The sequence below is a fragment of the Stylophora pistillata genome, chromosome 11, assembly GCF_964205215.1.
Source record: "Stylophora pistillata chromosome 11, jaStyPist1.2, whole genome shotgun sequence".
Classification (NCBI taxonomy): domain Eukaryota; kingdom Metazoa; phylum Cnidaria; class Anthozoa; order Scleractinia; family Pocilloporidae; genus Stylophora; species Stylophora pistillata.
The window spans coordinates 29726766-29746331 of record NC_142529.1 but is presented as its reverse complement, the minus strand read 5'-3'; the positions used below and the strand labels follow the sequence as shown (position 1 = coordinate 29746331).

General features: G+C 38.4%; 1 protein-coding gene across 6 annotated transcripts; it reads right to left on the bottom strand.

Annotated features, from left to right (window-relative positions):
• Positions 1–961: 961 nt before the first annotated feature.
• Positions 962–19032, bottom strand: LOC111321170 (single-stranded DNA-binding protein 3). Of its 6 annotated transcripts, none has more exons than XM_088739487.1 (20): positions 18889–19032; positions 18599–18671; positions 18391–18452; positions 18026–18110; positions 14060–14173; positions 13886–13957; positions 12992–13018; positions 12686–12754; positions 11997–12084; positions 10396–10448; positions 9951–10012; positions 9350–9383; positions 8889–8931; positions 8445–8515; positions 8064–8130; positions 7201–7232; positions 6841–6865; positions 6453–6511; positions 4711–4751; positions 962–3783 (listed from the first exon to the last, which is right to left on the bottom strand). In XM_088739487.1, the coding sequence occupies exons 1-19, from the start codon at positions 18942–18944 to the stop codon at positions 4737–4739; spliced, it is 1107 nt and encodes a 368-aa protein (XP_088595613.1). In that variant the 5' UTR covers positions 18945–19032; the 3' UTR covers positions 962–3783; positions 4711–4736. The 6 variants fall into 6 exon arrangements, with proteins under 6 accessions (XP_088595613.1, XP_088595612.1, XP_088595608.1 ...); XM_088739486.1 differs by lacking the exon at positions 6841–6865 and adding an exon at positions 6732–6756; XM_088739482.1 differs by lacking the exon at positions 4711–4751.
• Between the last annotated feature and the right edge of the window lie 534 nt (positions 19033–19566).

Genomic DNA, 19566 nt, shown 5'->3' with positions numbered 1-19566 from the left:
GGCGCGTTGTTTCTAAGCCACACCTCTTTTCTAGGCAGAGTAAATTCCCTTCGAATATTGAAACAATAGAACTTATAAAATGAGTTGGGAAACAAACGATAGGTCATAAACCTAAAATGCTTTAATATTCAAGCCTCTCATACAAAAAAGGGGTTCTTCCAGGGTATTTGATGGCGCTTGAGAAAGACAATGATTGTCTGTTGTCTGCTAGTTTCAAAGCTGCCCCCCGTTTAGTGGCCGAGAAAATCTATTCTGAATAAAGGAACCATAGCATTTTTTTTTACCGAGCTAGCAAACTATGGTAAGGTCGGGGATCCCAAAAGCTAATAAGCGAATTCCTGTAGGTTCTGTTCCGGTCTTTACATCAAGACTGAACGGAGAATTTGCGGAATATGCATTAGCGCACTCGAGAGAGCACGATTAGTTCTCTCTCAAGCTCTACTTTAAGAGAAAACCTTTGAGCGAGTCGAGAAAGTCTCCGAATACTGAAACAAAAAGATTTTTCGAGACCAAGCTGAAAAAGAATAGGTCGAAGCCCCCAAGAGCTCATTGATGAATCTCGTTTGCTTCTATATATATCCTTGGGTTTTCAATCGCGTCCAAAATAAGGATTCCCGGGACTATTTACGACGCTTCAGAAAGAGCGTAATCGGTTGATTGATGTGTACAAGGTGGAAATTGACAGCTCTTCTTTGAGCTGAGAAAATCCCTTCACAATTTTGAATCCGCTAATATCTCAGCCAAAACGGAGATTTCCACTCTTGGCCAGTTCTTTCGAGGCCGAGAGCTTAAATATTCCTCTTGCTGAGAGATCTGGCAGTGTAATTCACTCTTGTTGGCGTTACAACCATCAGCAAAGTACAGGTTTCACCGAGCTAACTCTCCGTAGACTGGGGTTGATTATAGTTGTTTCGCGTTCAATGAGTGAAGAGGGGATCGGAATCTTCTATCTCTAAAATCCTTCTAAAATTAAATGTCCATTTCTTTAATATCAACATGATGACAAACGGTAAGAGCGTACTTAATCAGAAACAATTACTTATAGGGACTAGGTCTTTATACAAGATATTTATCCTGTTATTTAAGAGTCAGAAGGCTTACAACGGCTCCTAAATATTTATAATATATATATATATGAATACTACTACAGAGGCTAAATTTTTCGTTCTTCAAATTCGATCCCTTCAAATAATCATGTATCAATCAATTCCTTTTTTTTGTTTTTCATTAGAGTCAATCAGGGTTGTAGCTCAATTGAAAACCCCCCAAAACGTTTTCCCAAAGAAAATTTTTAAATTAATTAGTTACTAAATGTCTGTTGGGTGGCGAAAATGAAGTGGGCACGATTTAAGAATTTCCTTAACCGCTGAGAAAAAAGCTGGGTTACCAGAACACATTCGAGCAAAACGAATGTAACAAAAACCTGAGTAGCCTTGCGTAACGCCAGTAACGCAAAACATGGCGTCAGAACTGCCGCACTTGAAGCCGCATCGCGTTATGAAATCTTTAAATATATCTTAAAACGAATAAAAATAGACTAGCCGGGTCCAAGCACTAGTCCACTTCAGTCTGTTAGACAAACTGCTACATTCTACCCAAGTACAGCTTAAATATGCGCAACTATTGGATTGAGGTCAATATCTGAACTACTCGCCCACTCCTCCCCTAACCCTAAATTGTTATCAGTCAACTGCAGCCGGGTTAGGGAGGAGTAAGCGAATAGTTATTCAGATACTGAAGTTCAAACCTAACTATATGCCTTACAAAAAAAGCCAGGGCATCCCTATGGCGGAATTTGTATGAAGAGTATTCAAGGACACCGAGAGCAATCAAAGCTTGCCTCATACAGCGCAGTCAGAAATTGTCAAGTGCTTCCGTTCCGTTCAGTTCAAGTTAAAAAGATTAGTTCAATTTTCTTTTCAAATTTGAGTTCAAGCCTTTAAAAAAACCATACCTTATTCAGGAAAAGTCGCACATACATTTGACCGCAACGTTGAAAGGAGGCTCTGGTTACCTAGTGAAACCATGAACGGCAAAGTCTCGTTCGAACAAAGAACTTCGTGCACCATTCGGGAACAATCGGGTCCTCGTAAAAACGAACGTCAACTTTCTTCGCCTTATAAAGCGAACCGATGCCACTGAAATTATTTTCATACCTTGTAGACCGGATTTGATCCGTCAAAGTGAATTTCGAAAAAGCCAGCGAAGTTGCAAAACTTCTCATTTAGTAGCGATTCTGGAAACTTCATGTTTGTTAAATAATGGTTTTACACAACTTTTCCTTAAGTGAACACGTCCACACAAAAAATATTAGGTTCAAAAGCACCTGAGTAAATGATGATGACGATGATGATAATGGCAATAGTAATACGTGCATTCGTATTTCTTGAGCGGATATTGGCAAATTTTACACGCGTTTTGTAAGGTCGAAATTCATCCTTGCTTGAGATTCAACTTACTGAAGAAAGACACATCAAGCTAAAAAACTTACCATCTTTCTTATTCTTTACAAAGATATATAGTTCGGATAAGCAGAGTCTTGTACCTTATGCCTCAGAATGAATCTTATAGATCTAAAGAAAAATATGCGCATTTTCTTTTGTTAAAATCCAAAGGTCGTGCGTTATTGATTTAAGTTCCATGGTCTTTCTTCCTCTCTTGGAGAAAGAACCTGGGAACGAAGTTGGTACATATTGACGTGGTTGATATGTCCCTGGTTTAATCACTCCGTGAAACAAAATTTTTGCTTCTATTCTTAAAGATCAAACGCTGTTGGTCAAAATTTTTTTCCTTCAGGGAACGGAAAATCATCCATAATCGTTATGTTCATCTCACAATCCGCGCCCAATAGCTCAAATATCTGCAATGAACATTTTAAAAGGCAATGCAATGACGTTATCTGTTTAATCCCCTCCCCCCCCCCCCACCCCGCTTGGATGAAAAGTATACTTAAAGTGAAAATGCTCCGAGTTAAAGAGGGTGGAAGCTGTCCAAAGCATCACCCAGAAATAGCCAGGTAAAATTGATCCAAGAATCAGAGTCCCAAGAAATGTCGAAGTATCTTACACATAACGTAAGGTAAATGAACTATACAAACATATTTCCCTTTCTATATAATATAACCTTATTGAAAGACATTCTATTCTACGTTGAGTCTGAGTTAACAAACGCCTATCTTAATTTCATCCACTTTATTTCCTCTCAACAGCCATCAGAAGTTCGACAAGGTAAAAAAAATTTCCGATCATGTCGCTAGATCAAGATCTTGAGCTACGTGCATGCGCGCAAAAGAAAATTCAATCTGCGCTTCAGCCAATCGGTGAAAATGCCCAAAGTTTAGTTAAATTACGTCATGAGATATAACTTTTTTCTTCGCCAGATGTTCAGCTCGTTTGAGAGAAAGAAAAGAGTAAGAAAAAATAGACGGCTGCTAACTCGAGCTGTTCAGGCCCCCTTTGCCCTAAGCCCTGAAGTGTCCCGCATACTTTAACGCGTTGAACCGCAGAGCGCAAGAAAAACGTGTTGTTCGTAAACAAGAGGTTTCTCCAACTATAAGATTCGTTCCTAACACTGGAGTCCAAACCTCTGCTGAAGAAGAACTGCTGTTTGCTACAAATCCTTTGATTATGGCGGACGAAATATACAAAGACGGAAATTGTCTGATTATTATTGCATGAAGTAGTCTCCCTGATGATCTGTTGCTCCGTCGGTTGTTTCAAATCTTCTGGCTTCTTCTTGCATACTTTCTTTGATCTTTAATATAGCTACAGATTCGCAGTGATCCTGTAAACGAAAGACAAAAGACTATAATCAACTGTTCGTCAAATAAAATGAGATTTGAAAAGTTATCTACGCACGTTGGCCTCTAGCAAAACTTGGGAAGGTAAGAAATTTAGTATGTACGCATCCATACTTTACAAAAACCTCTTGTAATCCACCATTCGCCATCTTCGCTTCAATTTCCATGACAAACGCGCGCAAACGTGATCACGCAAATTCACGCAACAGCAAGAGCGCTCACAAAGCATAACGCGCGAGAATGCACCCGAAGAGTCTCCGATTTTTAGAGCCCAGTCTTAAAACCCTTAACACATAACAACCAAGACATTTTCGCATCCTCACGAGTGAAAAAAAAAAAAACACTACAGAAGAAATTGCGGGATCAAAATTTCGAAGCTTGAAGCGTTTGACTGTGCAATTACTATTCCATTGGCAAGCCAGCCTGTCGACCCCTAAAGTTGCTGTTATCCCCGATGGAACAACCAACTAAGAATTTGCCTGAAATTAGACGGAAATCTATCGAATAACTCTTCTTGTTTTCATCATTCAAACAGGGAGTAATTTTTGGGGATTGCGTATTCGCGTGGTATTTCTCGACTAGGCTCCGACGCTACGCGAAGATCTCTCGAAGCTACGATTGCACCACTTTCATCCGATTATTCGTTAAAACCAAATTTTGATCGGACAATGAGGATCGGAAACGCTTTAGGTGCCACGACGAATTTGGCCTGAAGCCAAGTTACTTCCAAACCGAAATCACGCCTAAAGTGCACGTTGTGAATAAACAACTAGTTACATTTATCGATGACGTTTTTTTGTCAACCATAAGTCACATGGTACCCCTAACCACAATGGACATGTATTCTTTAACAAATCATGTTCAGTTTATGCAAAGGTTACCAGTGCCTAAGCAAAAATAATTCAACTCACTTTTTAAAAGCCTGTTAACGTTCACTCTAACTTGCAAATGTCTGCAACAAATAAGAATTATAAAGTATTACAATCGACCCTTACACGGGGAACCCAACGCATCTGAACCTCTTTTCCGCCTGTCTGGCTAGCGGTATCACTACCGCTGAACATGTAAAGTAGGGACGCGGGACATCCCGCCGAGTACTCCGAGCATACGAGCGTTTTGAAAGTGAAAGAATGGCATGAACGTATGAATGAAAAGTCTTTGACGAAGTGGTTATGGTTCACATGACCTATGGTTGCTTCTGCAAACTACAGAAGTGTTTAAGAAAGAAAACAAAAAGGCAAAAGAATGTTAACAGAGTATGGCAGTGTAAGAACGACATTTACATTTTTCAGTTGGGCAAAGTGTGCCAGCGATCAACATATGCTTACTTTAGGCATGCGCAAACATTCAAGTTTTCTTTGCATGCCCGCCGAAACTAATTCATAAGGTGCGTATCCACGTTTACAAATTCATGAGGAAAAAGACTAAAAGAGGGGTCTTTAAAGTACAAAGTAGGTGAAAATAAAAACAAGTTCTATTAGAAGCGAGCATTTGATCGTAACGATAAGATTGAGGGTCCCACTAAAAACCGCCTTCGCGAGTTGGTTGACTCTTTTTTAATACTTATATTATTACTATCATTATTGTTGTTATTATTATTATTATTATTATTATTATTATTATTATTATTATTATTATTATTATCATTATCATTATTATAATCATTATAATCATAAGTTTACATATCCCCGTCTAAATTTTCAAACTCTTGAAATCCGGATGCTGCCCATAAAGTGCATGGTGTAGCCGACATCTTTCCACAAAGAATCAAACTAATAAGTTTTTAAAACGTATCATTCGATTTGTACCACTATTACTTGCCCTTTTTGCAATTAGTTCACGGGTTTTCAAGTCTGCTTAGAATAAAGCAAGACTTGAGCCCACAGAGGAAGCATTCTACATTTGGGTAGGAGCAAACTCAGATCTGCCAAGGTTTTTATCACAGGTGGTCACAGACAGTGAAATTTGTGTTCAATGGTAGCTTACCCTTTCTTAATGCGACAAAGATAAGTTTAATTTTAAAGTGATGCTTTAAAACTTAACGCTCGGGAAACACTTTGTTTCACATAAATAAATCCTTTCCAGTAATGCTCTATAACTGATTTTAATTAACTTCAAATCTTCAACATCTAACGACCATTTAATTCGCACAGTAGATCATCAATTCAAAAAAACTTGTTTCAGCACTTTATATATTCAAGTCCAGATTATCTAAAGAAGCAGGAGAGACTTTAAACCAACGGATTACCAGAAGCTTGGTTGTTCACACAAATTAAAGTAATTTACTAGAAATTTGACTTTCAAGAGAAGTGAAAACAGTAATGGAAGAAAATGGACCAAAAAAAAATGCAGCTTCCCCCAGATGCCTCTTCTCCACGTACGAGAGAAGAAGTAAGCAGTGAAGATCACTGGGATTTTGTTTTACGAAGTAATTGGGTTGCTTCAAGTCTCTTGAAAGCTTCCCAGTTTAAAAAAAGAATGGGCATGTGTAAGTACTATAATGTGATTATTTTTTGATGATGTTATTCTCTATTATTCTCTGAGCTAACAAGCAAAACCAGCAAAAACCACTGAAGGTAGTGTTGTATGAAACCTGTCCACTAATTTTTTTTAATTTGCAATAATGAAGAATGACAAACAATCTGTCACTTACATTATCTTGTGAAAAAGGCAGTAAATTGCTAAACTGACTGTCGCCTTCCCCGGGAGTACCTGGGTTGTGGTCATTCTGGTTATCCTGTAATTGAAACAGAAAAACAGGAGCAAAATGTAACAGTTAGTGGGGGAGGGGTGAGGAAAAAATGGGGGGGGGGGAGAGAGTACCAGGGTTGTGGTCATTCTGGTTATCCTGTAATTGAAACAGAAAAACAGGAGCAAAATGTAACAGTTAGTGGGGGAGGGGTGAGAAAAGGATGGGGGGGGGAGAGAGTACCAGGGTTGTGGTCATTCTGGTTATCCTGTAATTGAAACAGAAAATCAGGAGCAAAATGTAACAGTTAGTGGGAGAGGGGTGAGGAGAGGATGGGGGGGGAAGAGAGTACCAGGGTTGTGGTCATTCTGGTTATCCTGTAATTGAAACAGAAAAACAGGAGCAAAATGTAACAATTAGTGGGGGAGGGGCAAAAAGAGGATGGGGGGAGGCAGAATTATCTTAAGTGGCTGATGATTTGCTCATAATTCCAATGAAGAAAATTGCCACTTTCCTTATGTTCATCATCTGTCAAATTTATACTGTCACTGCATAAGCAAACCTGTCAGTTCTATCAGCTTTATCTGACAAGGTCTTATTATTTGCCATGCTGGCTTCTGGTTAACAACTTGGAAACACCATACATGTACATGTTTATTACCACACCTGAATACAAGAACCCACATATGAAAAGGTACAATCCTCCTCTTACCTTGGGCAGACCATCCATATCAGGGTTCGAGTCTGTTGCAGAAAATATCAAAATTTTATGTTAACAGTGGCATGCGGGACTTAATTTTAGCAATGAGTTTTCAGGCATCCCTACTATGTCATTGTTGCAGCTGATCAAACTTTGAAGCGTTAAAAAAAAGGAATGAAAACTAGATACTCCTTACATTAAGGAAAAGATAAAAGCTGCACTTTTGCATGTATGCAACACTATTTTAATTGATTCTGAATACTTTTGCATATTTTTAAATGTCCTATTTTATCAATTTTATATTCTATCTTTAAGATTATCTTATGATGTAAAGTAACAATTTATCCATTGTTGATGATGTGGGAAGTGGTCACTCAATGTTCTGAGCAACCAGGCTCATGTATAAAGCACTTGACAATCTTTTAAGTGAAGGGAATCCTCAGAAGGCTATCCTCAAGTTTTAAATTCTTAAGATGCTGTTTTATAATTAATTTCCTCAAGTAGAATAAATACATGTCAAGAAACTTGTTCAACTAGATAAAATTAGCACTTGCTATTCTGAGCAGAAAAGGTGAAAAAAAAAAAACATATTTCCTGGAATAAATGTCAGCACTTATTGAAAATTTTAATTGGCTTTTTGGCAATTATTGGAAGGAAGCCCTAGATTGAGGGGCCCCTTTCTTATTCTTCTGTATTGATTCTGCTGTTGTTGAAACTTGGAAAAGTGGGGGGGGGGGGGGAAGGGGACATTTGTTTGACACTATGGCCTTAGAAGTGGGAGAGTATGTGGGCATTTTTTTTAGGAAATATGATACCATAACCTGGCTAAGTTGCATCTTTGAACATTTTTGGTACAGTGCAAAAAATAACCTCACCATTCATCACAAGAGGAGGCTCCTGGCCCCCCAGGGGTAATGTATTGTCTGGGCCACCACCCATGTACTATGAAAAGGAAATGAAATCATTGGTTAATTTTCAGCTTGGTTAGCACGAAAAGAAACTAACAAAGACATTGCTTACTTAGAGTTTACTTTTTTAAACCATGTACTATGAAAAGGAAATGAAATCATTGGTTAATTTTCAGCTTGGTTAGCACGAAAAGAAACTAACAAAGACATTGCTTACTTAGAGTTTACTTTTTTAAACCAAAAAAAAAAGACTATATTTACATATCCATAACTATTTATCTATCTATCTATCTATCCTTAGTCTTCTGCTGTCACTACTGTTGATGGCCGAGGGTTTCTTATACTCACTGCAGACATGTTTCCACCAGGGACAGATTTCATCATTGCGTACATGGATTCATTGCCAGTATTTGATGGGTCTGAAATGGGAGAGTATTAAATTTTGTTCATTTTAATTCACTTATTGTTTCCATTGGGCCTACATCAATAAATGTTAACTTGCACACATTTCAAATGTTTTTCCTGCAGGGCTCGACACTAACAGTAGCCCACTAGCCACAGACAAGTAGAAATTCAGTTTTGGCTTTTCAATTTCCACTAGCCAGTTTGGCTAGTAAACAGACTGAGATTGTTGTAACATCTAAAACATCTAAGATGTCACTAGCCACTTGGCTAGTAAGTTGAAAAGTTAGTGTCCAGCCCTGTCCTGTCCAATTATTTTCAGTTTATCTGTTTCAAACACATTGCACACACAAACACAGGCCTGCAAGATATAAAATAATCGATATTTACCCTGAGGAGACGGCATGATTGGCGTTCCTGGAGGACCTGAGACCTGAAACGACAAGAAATAATCCATGTAAGTAACTTGTACCACAAGCAAGTGGTTTTACCGTGTGTAAATTAGCCAATGGCGCTCTTTGGCCGAGGCCTTATGTGTTTCACAACACGAAGAGGAGTGATTAAGTAAGTAAGTAAATTAGCTGTAATTGAGTTTTGTTCTGTATATAACACTAATCATTGTATAATTAAAGTTGATTAAAAAAAAAAAAAAAAAAATTAGCATGTCATTTGTCAAGTGTTGTCCTTTGCTGCACTGTGGTGCAACAAAATGTAACATTTTAGAAATTAAAATGATCAAATCAAACTACGATCAGTAAAGATACCAAATGTACATAATCTCATGTAAATTGCATTCATGTCACGTTCGGGTACTAGATTCATCATCAAACCGTCGCTACAGCTGTACATACCGATGTTGTAGGATTCCAAGGTCTACTACCAGGCCTATAAAAAATTAAAGCAAAAAAAAAAACAAAAACATTTGAAGGATCTGACAAATGTTATTCCGTCAGTAAAACTGAGCAGTATATTTAACTCCTTCTTTAGATCTTAATCTTAACTAGTTAGCAAGTCACAACAGGTGAACTGGAGTTCAACAAATTGCAGAAAGAGAGATTTAAACAGATTCAATGACTAGTTTGATTCCAAGTCCAGGGCTGTGCTCTAGCAGCACCTGGTGGCCCCTGGCACTTTACTTTAGCTCTTGGGTGACTCAGGAATCTTTTATCATAAAAAGCATATGCTGGGCACCCTGGATTTCACAGTTTCAGAGCACTGGGCTCCCTTCAATTTTTCTTAGAGCACAGCCTTGAAGTCTATGAGAACCTAACAAAATAGTTCGCACGACTACCACGTGACCTACTCAGCCAAAAATTGGATGCAAGGCAAACTTTCGTGGGTTCTTTGTCACCCATGGTGGAATCTGTACACAGTACATCATATTTCCATGTGTGTGTAGAAAACAGCACCCCTGGTGATTCTTTTTGAAGCTTTAAAGATTTAGCAACTTACATAGGCATGTTGACACCTTGGGCTACTGAGCTGTTGGGCGGAGGCCGCATTCCACCATAGTTCTGCGAGTAATTAGATAACAAGATTAGTCTACACTCAGTTATTTCCCATTCAATGATGATACAATCTATCACACAATTAAGTAAAACACCACTCAGTGATAGTGTTAACCACCATAATGGCCTAGGAAAATTTTTCCAGGTTAAGATGAGAACTTCAAAGAAAGACAGAGATGGAAGATATTTCCAGTGACTTCATATATTCATATATGTTGAATGTTCAAATATATAGCAAAGAAGTTGACATGACTGACAGAGTTTTTTACTGATTCCTACAGAAGCCAGTACTATTCACAAAACCCACAAAAATTAGATCCACAACATTTCGCGCAAAATGATACTCGTATTTTAACAAGAATGGGAAGATCTAAAAATTGTTTCCCTACCGGTGGAACGGGAACTCGAGGATGGTTCATTCTGCTCATTTGCATTGGTTGCCCTGTGGAAGTCAACAAAACACGATAAACCCCAACTGCCAAGATCTGATTGTTAATTCTCGCCTCAAGCAGCTGCACATTTCCTTACAAATTAATAACAAGAATTTGTTAAAAGATCAAGACAACAGCTTCTACCAGACAAAATAGTAGAAAGATATTTTGTTTACCTATTTGCTGGATAACATGGATATTATGGCGAGAAGTTACATGTTAATCACTTCTGGGAGTTAAAAAGTTGAGTTGTTGGTGTGAAAATATCCACCCAGAAAAACAGATAGTTATATTATATTCATATTCTCTATATTCTTCTTTATACATTTCCTTTGGCACTGAGGAGAATTCATGTGACAATTCTAAGCCTCTTAGGTTGGCAATCATTTCCTTTATTCCCAGGATCTTAATAAATTATTCGTATTACTGTTTGGAGACATCACAAGCTGGTCACTCCTTGGGTTTGAATGGTTAAAAGCTTGATGGAGAAATTAGAGGTCTAGGAAAAATTGATGAGGGAGATGCAAAAAAATGTGAAGGAAAGGAAGAACACAAAACAGTTTCTAAAGAGGGGATAGGATAAAGAAAGAATGGAAAAAATTAGGGAGCGGTTACCCACAATACAATTGCAACTAAGTGGGAGGAGTAGGGATAAAACAATTGCCAAAGAGGGAATTTTATGTAAAGGAATGACAGAGAGACCATTCCAAAATTAGGGAGGGGTTACCAATGACTGAAAAAACAATTTTAAAGGAATAATTTGGATATATCAACAAAGTTGAAATGGTAAATTGGCCACCGTAACGATTACAAAAGCTGACATTTCCAGCATTAGTCCTTCATCGGAGCGAATAGAGGAATTGTGGGTTGTGTGTGCTTTTAAGGGCAGATAACGTAGCTCCATTTTCTGCCTTTAAAAGCACACACAACCCACAATTCCTCTATTTGCTCCGATGAAGGGCAAACGCTCGAAACATCAGCTTTTGTAATTGTTACGGTGGCCAATTTACCATTTCAACTTTGTTGATATATCTAAATTATTTCGTTACTCCCACCGACGCAGCCCCAAACAGTTTCTTTCGAAACTATCAGCCTTTATTAATTTTAAAGCAACTAGTGAGGGAAGTGAGAATGTCCAATACACTTTCCAGAGATGAGAAATTAACTCATGCAATGGGATAAAAGAGCTATGGTAACAAACAAATAAAATTTTAGTTTATATACAGCCACTAAAAGCCCCTTTTCAGCGATGGTTATTTTTTGCAACACTTACACTATAGTTGGAATAAAATCGACCACTAATAGTCACTTAGTTGACTTGCGTGTTTGCTACTTTAAATTTCATGTATAAATTCAAGTTCAATTAGAAGAAAACATTCTTGAATCTCAAACCTAATTTCTTAATAGCTCTGAGGATCAAGAATCAAGGTACGAGTCAAAACTGTCAACCTACTTTTGAGTACTACAATAGGAAACAAATATCATAGTCAATGCTACCGTGACCTTGAACCAAATTGGTAAATCAAAATAACACATTTTCCAAACATGATTATAATTACCTTGATATCCACCTGGCTGCCTTGTAGGGTCCATAGTGCTCGGTAACAACGGCTGCGCACCTGGCACACCTGCCACACCTCCTGGAGGCTTTAAGGTTTCACAAAAAACAAACCAGATATCAGTTGGTTTTGAAATAAATTTCCTAGAGGTTTATATAGTTCATTGAAAACCCTGAGTAACATCTTGAGTTTATCAGCCCGGCAGCCCATTTCTCAAAGGTCCTAATAAACTAACCGGGCCAGTAAAGTTGATCTGTTTTCATTCAAGGTCGAGTTCAAAAGTTTTGAAAATTACATAATAACACTATCAGCTAGAGAGACAAAATGAACTGGTTAGGGTGCTAGAATCTGCCTCTCTCTTCTTGAAAAATTTTTTTCATTTCAAAACATGGCTTTGGGACTGATACATGTAAGCTACCAGGACTTTCAAGTAGCAGGCCCCTGCACATTTTTGCCACAACTTATCCTGGTTTGTTTGCATAAAGCAGGTAGAAAAAATTTAATCCTGGTCGGATGCTACCAGCCCATAAGAATGGGCTGCCACCTGGTTGCCAAAGTGACCTCCTTGCTGGCTTACTCTGGAGCTGCCTTTACTACACCTACAGTGTCCAACCAGTGTGCTCACTGAGGGTACAACACCTTCAACATTGTATTGTTCATAGCAGACACTTTATTTCTATTACATGTACCTGGCCGGGTATCCTCACATTTGGAGGTCTGTTCACTGCTGGGTTATATCTTGACATACCATATGGTGTCTGCAGAGAATAAGTATATGGCACAGAGAGATGACATCAGTATGCATATTCTCCATACTGTCTTCTCTACATTTCCCAAGGTTTTGACAAGGAAAACTTGCTTAACAAGCAAGAGCTTCTTTAGTTGGTGATCAGTTCCTTTATTCTCGCGACATTGATGCATGATCCAGGGGTTAAATTGCAAGTAGGAATTAGATGTTAGTCACTCTTAAGAGTTAATAAGTTAAGTTTTCATACCTGATTGGGCATATATGCTTGAGGTGGCTAGAGAAAATATAAAAAAATTTTTGGCAACTATTGCAGAATTCCATAATGAACTAAGTGATGACAACTGATCAGAGTTTGTACCCTTTTTTTCAGAAACAAATTTCAAGAACTTGTCCAGGACCCCAAAATTCACCTTTAACCCTATCCTTCCAAAGATTTCAAAATCAATATTCATGTTACAATCTTCATGTATTTCTAATAATGTAAATTCTGGAAACATAGTTGCTTGAGTTAAGAAGATTTCCAAGACTTTTCAGGACCTGTAGTCTTTTCCAGGACTAATTGCAGTCCTGGAAAATGTCAAAATAAAATTGCAGGACTTTCTGGTTTTTCCAGGACCCATATATGAACACTGACTGTTTGGATGAAATCTTAGTGTGCCGCTACATTCAAGTGAAAGCTTCTATCAATTTCCCTCATCTATGCATGCATTTGATTAATTGTCATTTTTGTCCTATTCAAGCACAAATGCATAACTGATACCACCATTAACAATTTCTTGCTTCCTATTAAATAAAGCAAATTGATCTCATGTTACAGTGGAAATGCACGGCAACAGATCACAGAAGATGTTAACATAAGACAAGAACATAATTTACACACTCTGCTGCTCCTTGTGCATCAGGTTTTTGTGATCTATTGCCGAGCAGATGTGCAGCAACATGGAATCTATTTGTTACAAACAAGATAGTTCTAACATTTTACTCCATGGATAAACCCCTGGTATGTGATCATTTTGGTGTAACTTTAAGTGACACTGAACACAGAGAGGTCCAAACTTGTAAACTTCTTCAAGTTCAAACCATAAGGCTTGAACATTTGTATAGAACAAAACTGAGAGCTGAGATACACCCTTAAAATTACCTGATTAGGCATGTAGACGGGAGGTGTCTGATGTGATGGCTGTTGATGAGGCGATGCTTGTGGTTGTGATGACTGCATGGAAAAGACAAAGAAAAATGTTTAAGTATGCACATTGGTGAGTTTATCAAGATGACAAGGTACAAGACTGAGACCCTTTCTATGGTAGTTGCTTACCGTGAAGTAGGACGGCATTCCTCCGGACATATTAGAACCCCCTTGGGGACCATCTGTGGCCATCTGAGGGAATCCTGGGGAAGGTACAGCCCCTTGCTGAAGATTTGGAATAACCTGGGTAAGACAAAGTTTGTCATGATGTTGTGTTTATCAACTCTGATCAAAACTTCAACAGAATTCTTAAGGGTAATTGGGTATCAATTTGAATTTTAGAGGAACAGTGCATGAGTCATACTTGTACATAGACAGAGCAACAGGATAGCCTACATGCCGTGCCAATGAAATTGGACAGCATGCATCATTTGCCCACAATGTTAAAGAGATAATCAGGTTTCTTTTAAAACTTACATAAATTTCAGCTTAATTTAAATCACAAGAGTCAACTCTGCCAAAGTGCAATGAAATCTTATTATCTACCAAGTTATCAGTATAGCATTTTTCTACACAGTTCCTATACTTTAATCTGCAAACACGCTATGAGAAGAAGGAAAATGATCAAGAATTTGAAGAGGGTCTTATCCTAATAAACCAATATGTTATCTTCACAAATTTATTGGGGAAAGTACTGAAGTGCTACAAGAGAGAGAGAGCGAGAGAGAGAGAGAGAGAGACAGAGAGAGAAGAGAGAATTGCTCATCGGAATGTGGGAGGTAAATGGTTGAAACAAAGATTGTTTTCAGGGTAAGATTTGAAATGATTAGACTGGACACTGACAAAAGCAAATTATTTAACCCCTTTAACACCAAAGACCTGATTGTTAACTCTCAACTCTAGCCACTACACATTTTTGAGTAGATTAGTAGATTAGTCGCAAGGATGTTGTTCAATCTAGATATAACTTCTACCTGATAAGTTTGTGTATTCTCATGACCTGTCTGCTGAATTAGGTAGGGATATCATAGGGAGAAGTTAAATGTTAATCACTTCTGGGAGTGAAAGGGTTAACAAAACAATTGTTTTTGTCAGAGCTGCCTTCTCAATTTTTTTTTCATCACAGCTATTAAGTCATACTTGTTGCTGAACCAAATTTTACAAATTTAGACTTTCTTGCTCTTACGTCAAAAACAGCTTCTGCTAAAACTAAAGAGACAAAATAATCATTGTCACTTTTAATGCAGAAACAACAAGAGCTTAGAGAAAAGCCACACAGAGGTGATACTTCTGTATCACCAATAAATTATACTGAATGTAATTTAAGTGAAGGTTGTCCTCTGAGTAATTCTTGCATAGATTAAGACACCACCTGAAGAGAGCTACAGTCATGGGTTAACCATTTCATTACCGAGAGTGATCAAGACAAAATTTCTCCTCAATCTCAATACAGTATGAAACAGCCCAATGACGAGAATAAAGAAAAATATCAACTAGAGGATTATTGTTTGATCCTGCACCAAATTCTTACAACAAACTAAAGAAAGGCATGACAGATAGCAAGGAGGGTTCCCATTCAGATGTAGACAGTGAAAGGGTAAACCAAACATCTAAAATGGTATGAAGAAATCCTGGTTCATCTAACACACATTGGACAAAGCACCCAAAGATCACAAAATGTTTGAGATTTTTACCACAACCTGAAAAATTTTGGTCTCAGATATTCAATGTTTACATATTTGATAACATCCAAAGCCAAGCAAAAACTCCTTTTAAAACCAAGGTCGACAACTTCCTTAAAATTAATATCATCAATTTCCCCCAACTATGAAGAAGACCTTCACATGGGACAAGAAAGGAGAATTTACATATTTACCCTATACACACCAAGTATTTTGTTTGGAAACAATGTCATTTTTTGAACAGTAGATACTTGCAACAGGAAATTCATGGTGCTTAGATTTGAAACAACAAATCTACTGCTGTAGTCTGCCAGAGTACATAAAAAAGATAAAACATTTCGTTTACTTTCCTCTAATCGTGCCATTTAACTGTAAGAGTTCACTTTACAATTCTTTCAAGAAGGGACAGATATAAAACCAACCCACTGAAGCATTGGTGATAGTGATTTTATCTTAAAAAACAATTCTCTGTCACTAAAATACATTTACAACACAGGGCTGTCAGTTCTGTTGTCAACAACCACCAAAGGCCTCGTATTTTCACAATCCTTGTCTAAACAATGAAAATCTTGAAAGCATGGTTTTTCTTTCTAAAACTATTTCAAGCACGAGCTTATTGAGAGGACGAGAGCAAAAACCAAGAAATCACGTCAAATTGGATTGTATTGTTTGCTCGAAAAAAGAAGACTCCATGCGCTAAATTTAACAACAGTTTATCGTTGGATCAGCGAGCTCATAGGTTCTGAGACAATAGCATTTTGGGGAAACTTTCGACGGGAATGGGTGAGTGTTGGAAACTCAACACCTGCCAAGACGCTAGTACGAAGCCCGATAAAAACACCCAAAACCTCACTTTTGCTGACACTTCACTTGTCAGACTTTGTACCAAACGACAGAAAAACAGTGTTGTTTTAAGTTCGACTGGCCACCCATGACGTGTATTCCGTTTTGTCAGTGTTGTGGAAATAAAAAATCTGGGCTATTTATGGCCATGTATATTCAAATTAACTACACACCGTCGGCTACTCTTATCGCGCGTGCGACATGGAATTGGTCGAATAATCGCTTTCAAAACAACTTGCAAACGTTTGATCGGCTCTCTAGGTAAGGATTTCATCGCGTCGCTTTTCACAAATGGCGCTAGCGCAAGCTGAAAGCTCTATCATGTGACGAAAAAATACCATTCCTTCCTGAAATTATGTAAATTTTGGGAAACCTCAATACGCATCTCCCCCACAGTTTATCAACACAAAATATTCGTCCTCGGCGCGGTCTCGTGGTTTCGAAGCATCGATCGATCAATCGTGCGATTGATCTTTCCTTCTCGCGTCTTAGCACGGACTAAGCGGTTTATTAATCGTGGATGAAAACTGACGCTCTTCATGACGATTTAGTTCTGTTTAAGAAAAAATATATCTCTCGTACGCCTACACCTGACTAGCGGCTCGATCATGTCGTAACTATAACCTCGGTTAATTTATTCAAAAGCTGTGTTCATGAGCATTCACCGAGATCTATTCAAGCGGTAACGCGGGATTTAAAATGACTAGAATAAGAACATTCAATTACACGAGAAAAAAGACAACATTATCGAGTGGAGCGGTCTGTAATCTCCAGTCAAATAACTTCGGAGAGTGAGCTAAAACTTTAGAATGTGTGTCCTAAATGCAACTGGTGGCGAATGACAAAGACCTTTGTTCAAGTTAAGCATTCAAAGGTAGAAGTAGAAGATCTTAAAAAAAAGCATAATGCGTTCGAAACAAGTTCGACCTTTTGGAAAAATTACGAAGCGTAATAAATCAAAATCTTTACTTATCCTTTACACAACACAGTATATCCCGTCTTCGATAAAAAATTAACCAGCGCGCCTTCGATAGGAATTTGAATATTGACCGAGTAGAAGCCTCAACTATAAGAATCGGTTGAATAAAAAATTTCTCGAAGCTGTTAAAACATTACGCTAAACATGCAACAATCTGAGAGGGTCGGTAGCATATCAGTTACGTTTTACTGAGGGTAAAGCTAAAATTACCACGAAATGGTTTTGCATTTTCGATAAAGGTTATGACAGCGGGCAAAACGATTCATGTGTTTGGAAATTCTTGGATGTAATGTACGAAAAACGCACCATTTTAATAGCGCGTGTTTCTTCCCTTTTTACCGTAAGAGCCCAACTCATTGGAGATTTAACTAAAGCCCTTTCGTCCGTTGCACCCACAACAATACTAGCGACGAGAAGAATGTTTCAAATCGGTGATCGAGACAGATTTGCGCGCGTGGAAATGTAACAATACACTGATGTAGCGTGACAAAAATGGTGTACGCATCAACAGAACGCATAATCGTTCGCTCGCAAAGATCTCGCCAGAAATTATATCGAAAGCTTACAATGTAAATACATGTTTGCTCTTACATAATCGTGGAAGGCCTTTGCTTCACTGGAGTGATCACAACTGTCCCTTCTCTCGGGAGCAGCACAATATAAGTCCCAAAACACACTACAACAAGAAAGGAAAAAGACACTAACATCAGATGAAACGAGCAGGGATAATTTGGGCGGGAAATTAAAAAAACAACTAGGGTTTAATCGCAGAGAAAGGTTAATGAAGCTCCGAGGATCACAATTTAGAAGAGTGGAGAATAAAATATGGCAGTGTAGGGCATAAACGTCTATTAAAAAACGTAGCTATCATTTATTCTCCTGTACAAAGTAATGAGAACCTAGTTTATATTCGAATCAACAACTCTCTAATTAGTTCAGTCATTGGCGAAACTTACCACCACCACGAATGAAGAAAACCTGGCGGTTCCCCTAACGTTATATTCTTCTCCCATCTTATCTGAAAGGGAATTCAACCATACTTCATTATTTCGTTCGCGTGTAACAATCGAGCGACGCGATGCGTGTAGTTCGCGTCGCGGAACGCACAAAGCCTAAACCTTGCATACTCTCCGTGAATGCGAGTCGACTCCTGATCAAGTTTACCTCGTTAAGAAAAGTCTGTGCGCTCTTCTGTGCTCCAACGTGAAGAAGATACTCGTAGACGTACAAGGCCAGCCTGTGAAGGAACGAAAACGGGCGATAAACCATTTACGCTTCATCAATGTACAGACACATAGGACACTTTCCTAAACACAAAGCCGAGCTCAGACCGGCGATGAAAGTTTCGAAATTCGCCCGCGATGGGTCGAAATTTATAACACCATCCCCCGTTTTCGGACACGCTGATTCCATTTCTGACATCCATTTTGCAGGAAAAATCAAACGAAGCTTACTTTTCGCGTGCCTGGGCATCAGAAGGCACAGTGTTCGCCTTCCCTTTAGAGTACATGCTGTGCTGGCCCTGTCAAAGATGTGTCAGTGCAGTTCGTCATGCCTTGTGGGGTCCGCGTCACAGACCGGGGCCTAGCGCCTGTAACTATAGAAACCATTAGTGGATTGGCACTGATTGGCCGATGGACGGGACCTCTAAGTCAATGGAAAAGCTTTACTTTGGAATGGACTCGAGAATTAAGATTACGGAGTGGTCGAAGTAACAAAGGATAAATATCGAAAAGACAAAATTTGGGTGTAGAAACCTTCAGAAATCATTGCATGCAACGAGAATAAGGTGTCACCCATCGTCTACCTCGATCTCTTTATTTTCTTCTCGTCTTCTTAACAGTTCTCTTCGTGCTATGTACAAAAATGAACATGTATACAAGAGTTGCCCTTCACCGACTCTGACGTGTTTCAAGAAAAAAGAAGAAAGAGAAAATCGATTCAAAATAAGCTAATGAGAACTAATGAGAAATCACTTTAAAAAACAACCTAAATTAACGTAACCATCAAGCTAAGTTTACTGTCATTTCACTGAAATTTATGTTTTAAAAAAACTGTTTATCTCTTTACTTAGAGGAGAACTTAGAATTGGCCTATAACTTTTGTCGATGATTCTCCACTTTGAGCGAGCG

Coding starts and splice junctions, on each gene's coding strand:
- LOC111321170 (XM_088739482.1), bottom strand. CDS start 18,944: ATGTACTCTAAAGGGAAGGCGAACACTGTGCCTTCTGATGCCCAGGCA. Junction 13,019..13,885: donor CCGTCTACATGCCTAATCAG/GTAATTTTAAGG, acceptor TATTTTCTCTAG/CCACCTCAAGCATATATGCC. Junction 12,755..12,991: donor AAGCATATATGCCCAATCAG/GTATGAAAACTT, acceptor TATTCTCTGCAG/ACACCATATGGTATGTCAAG.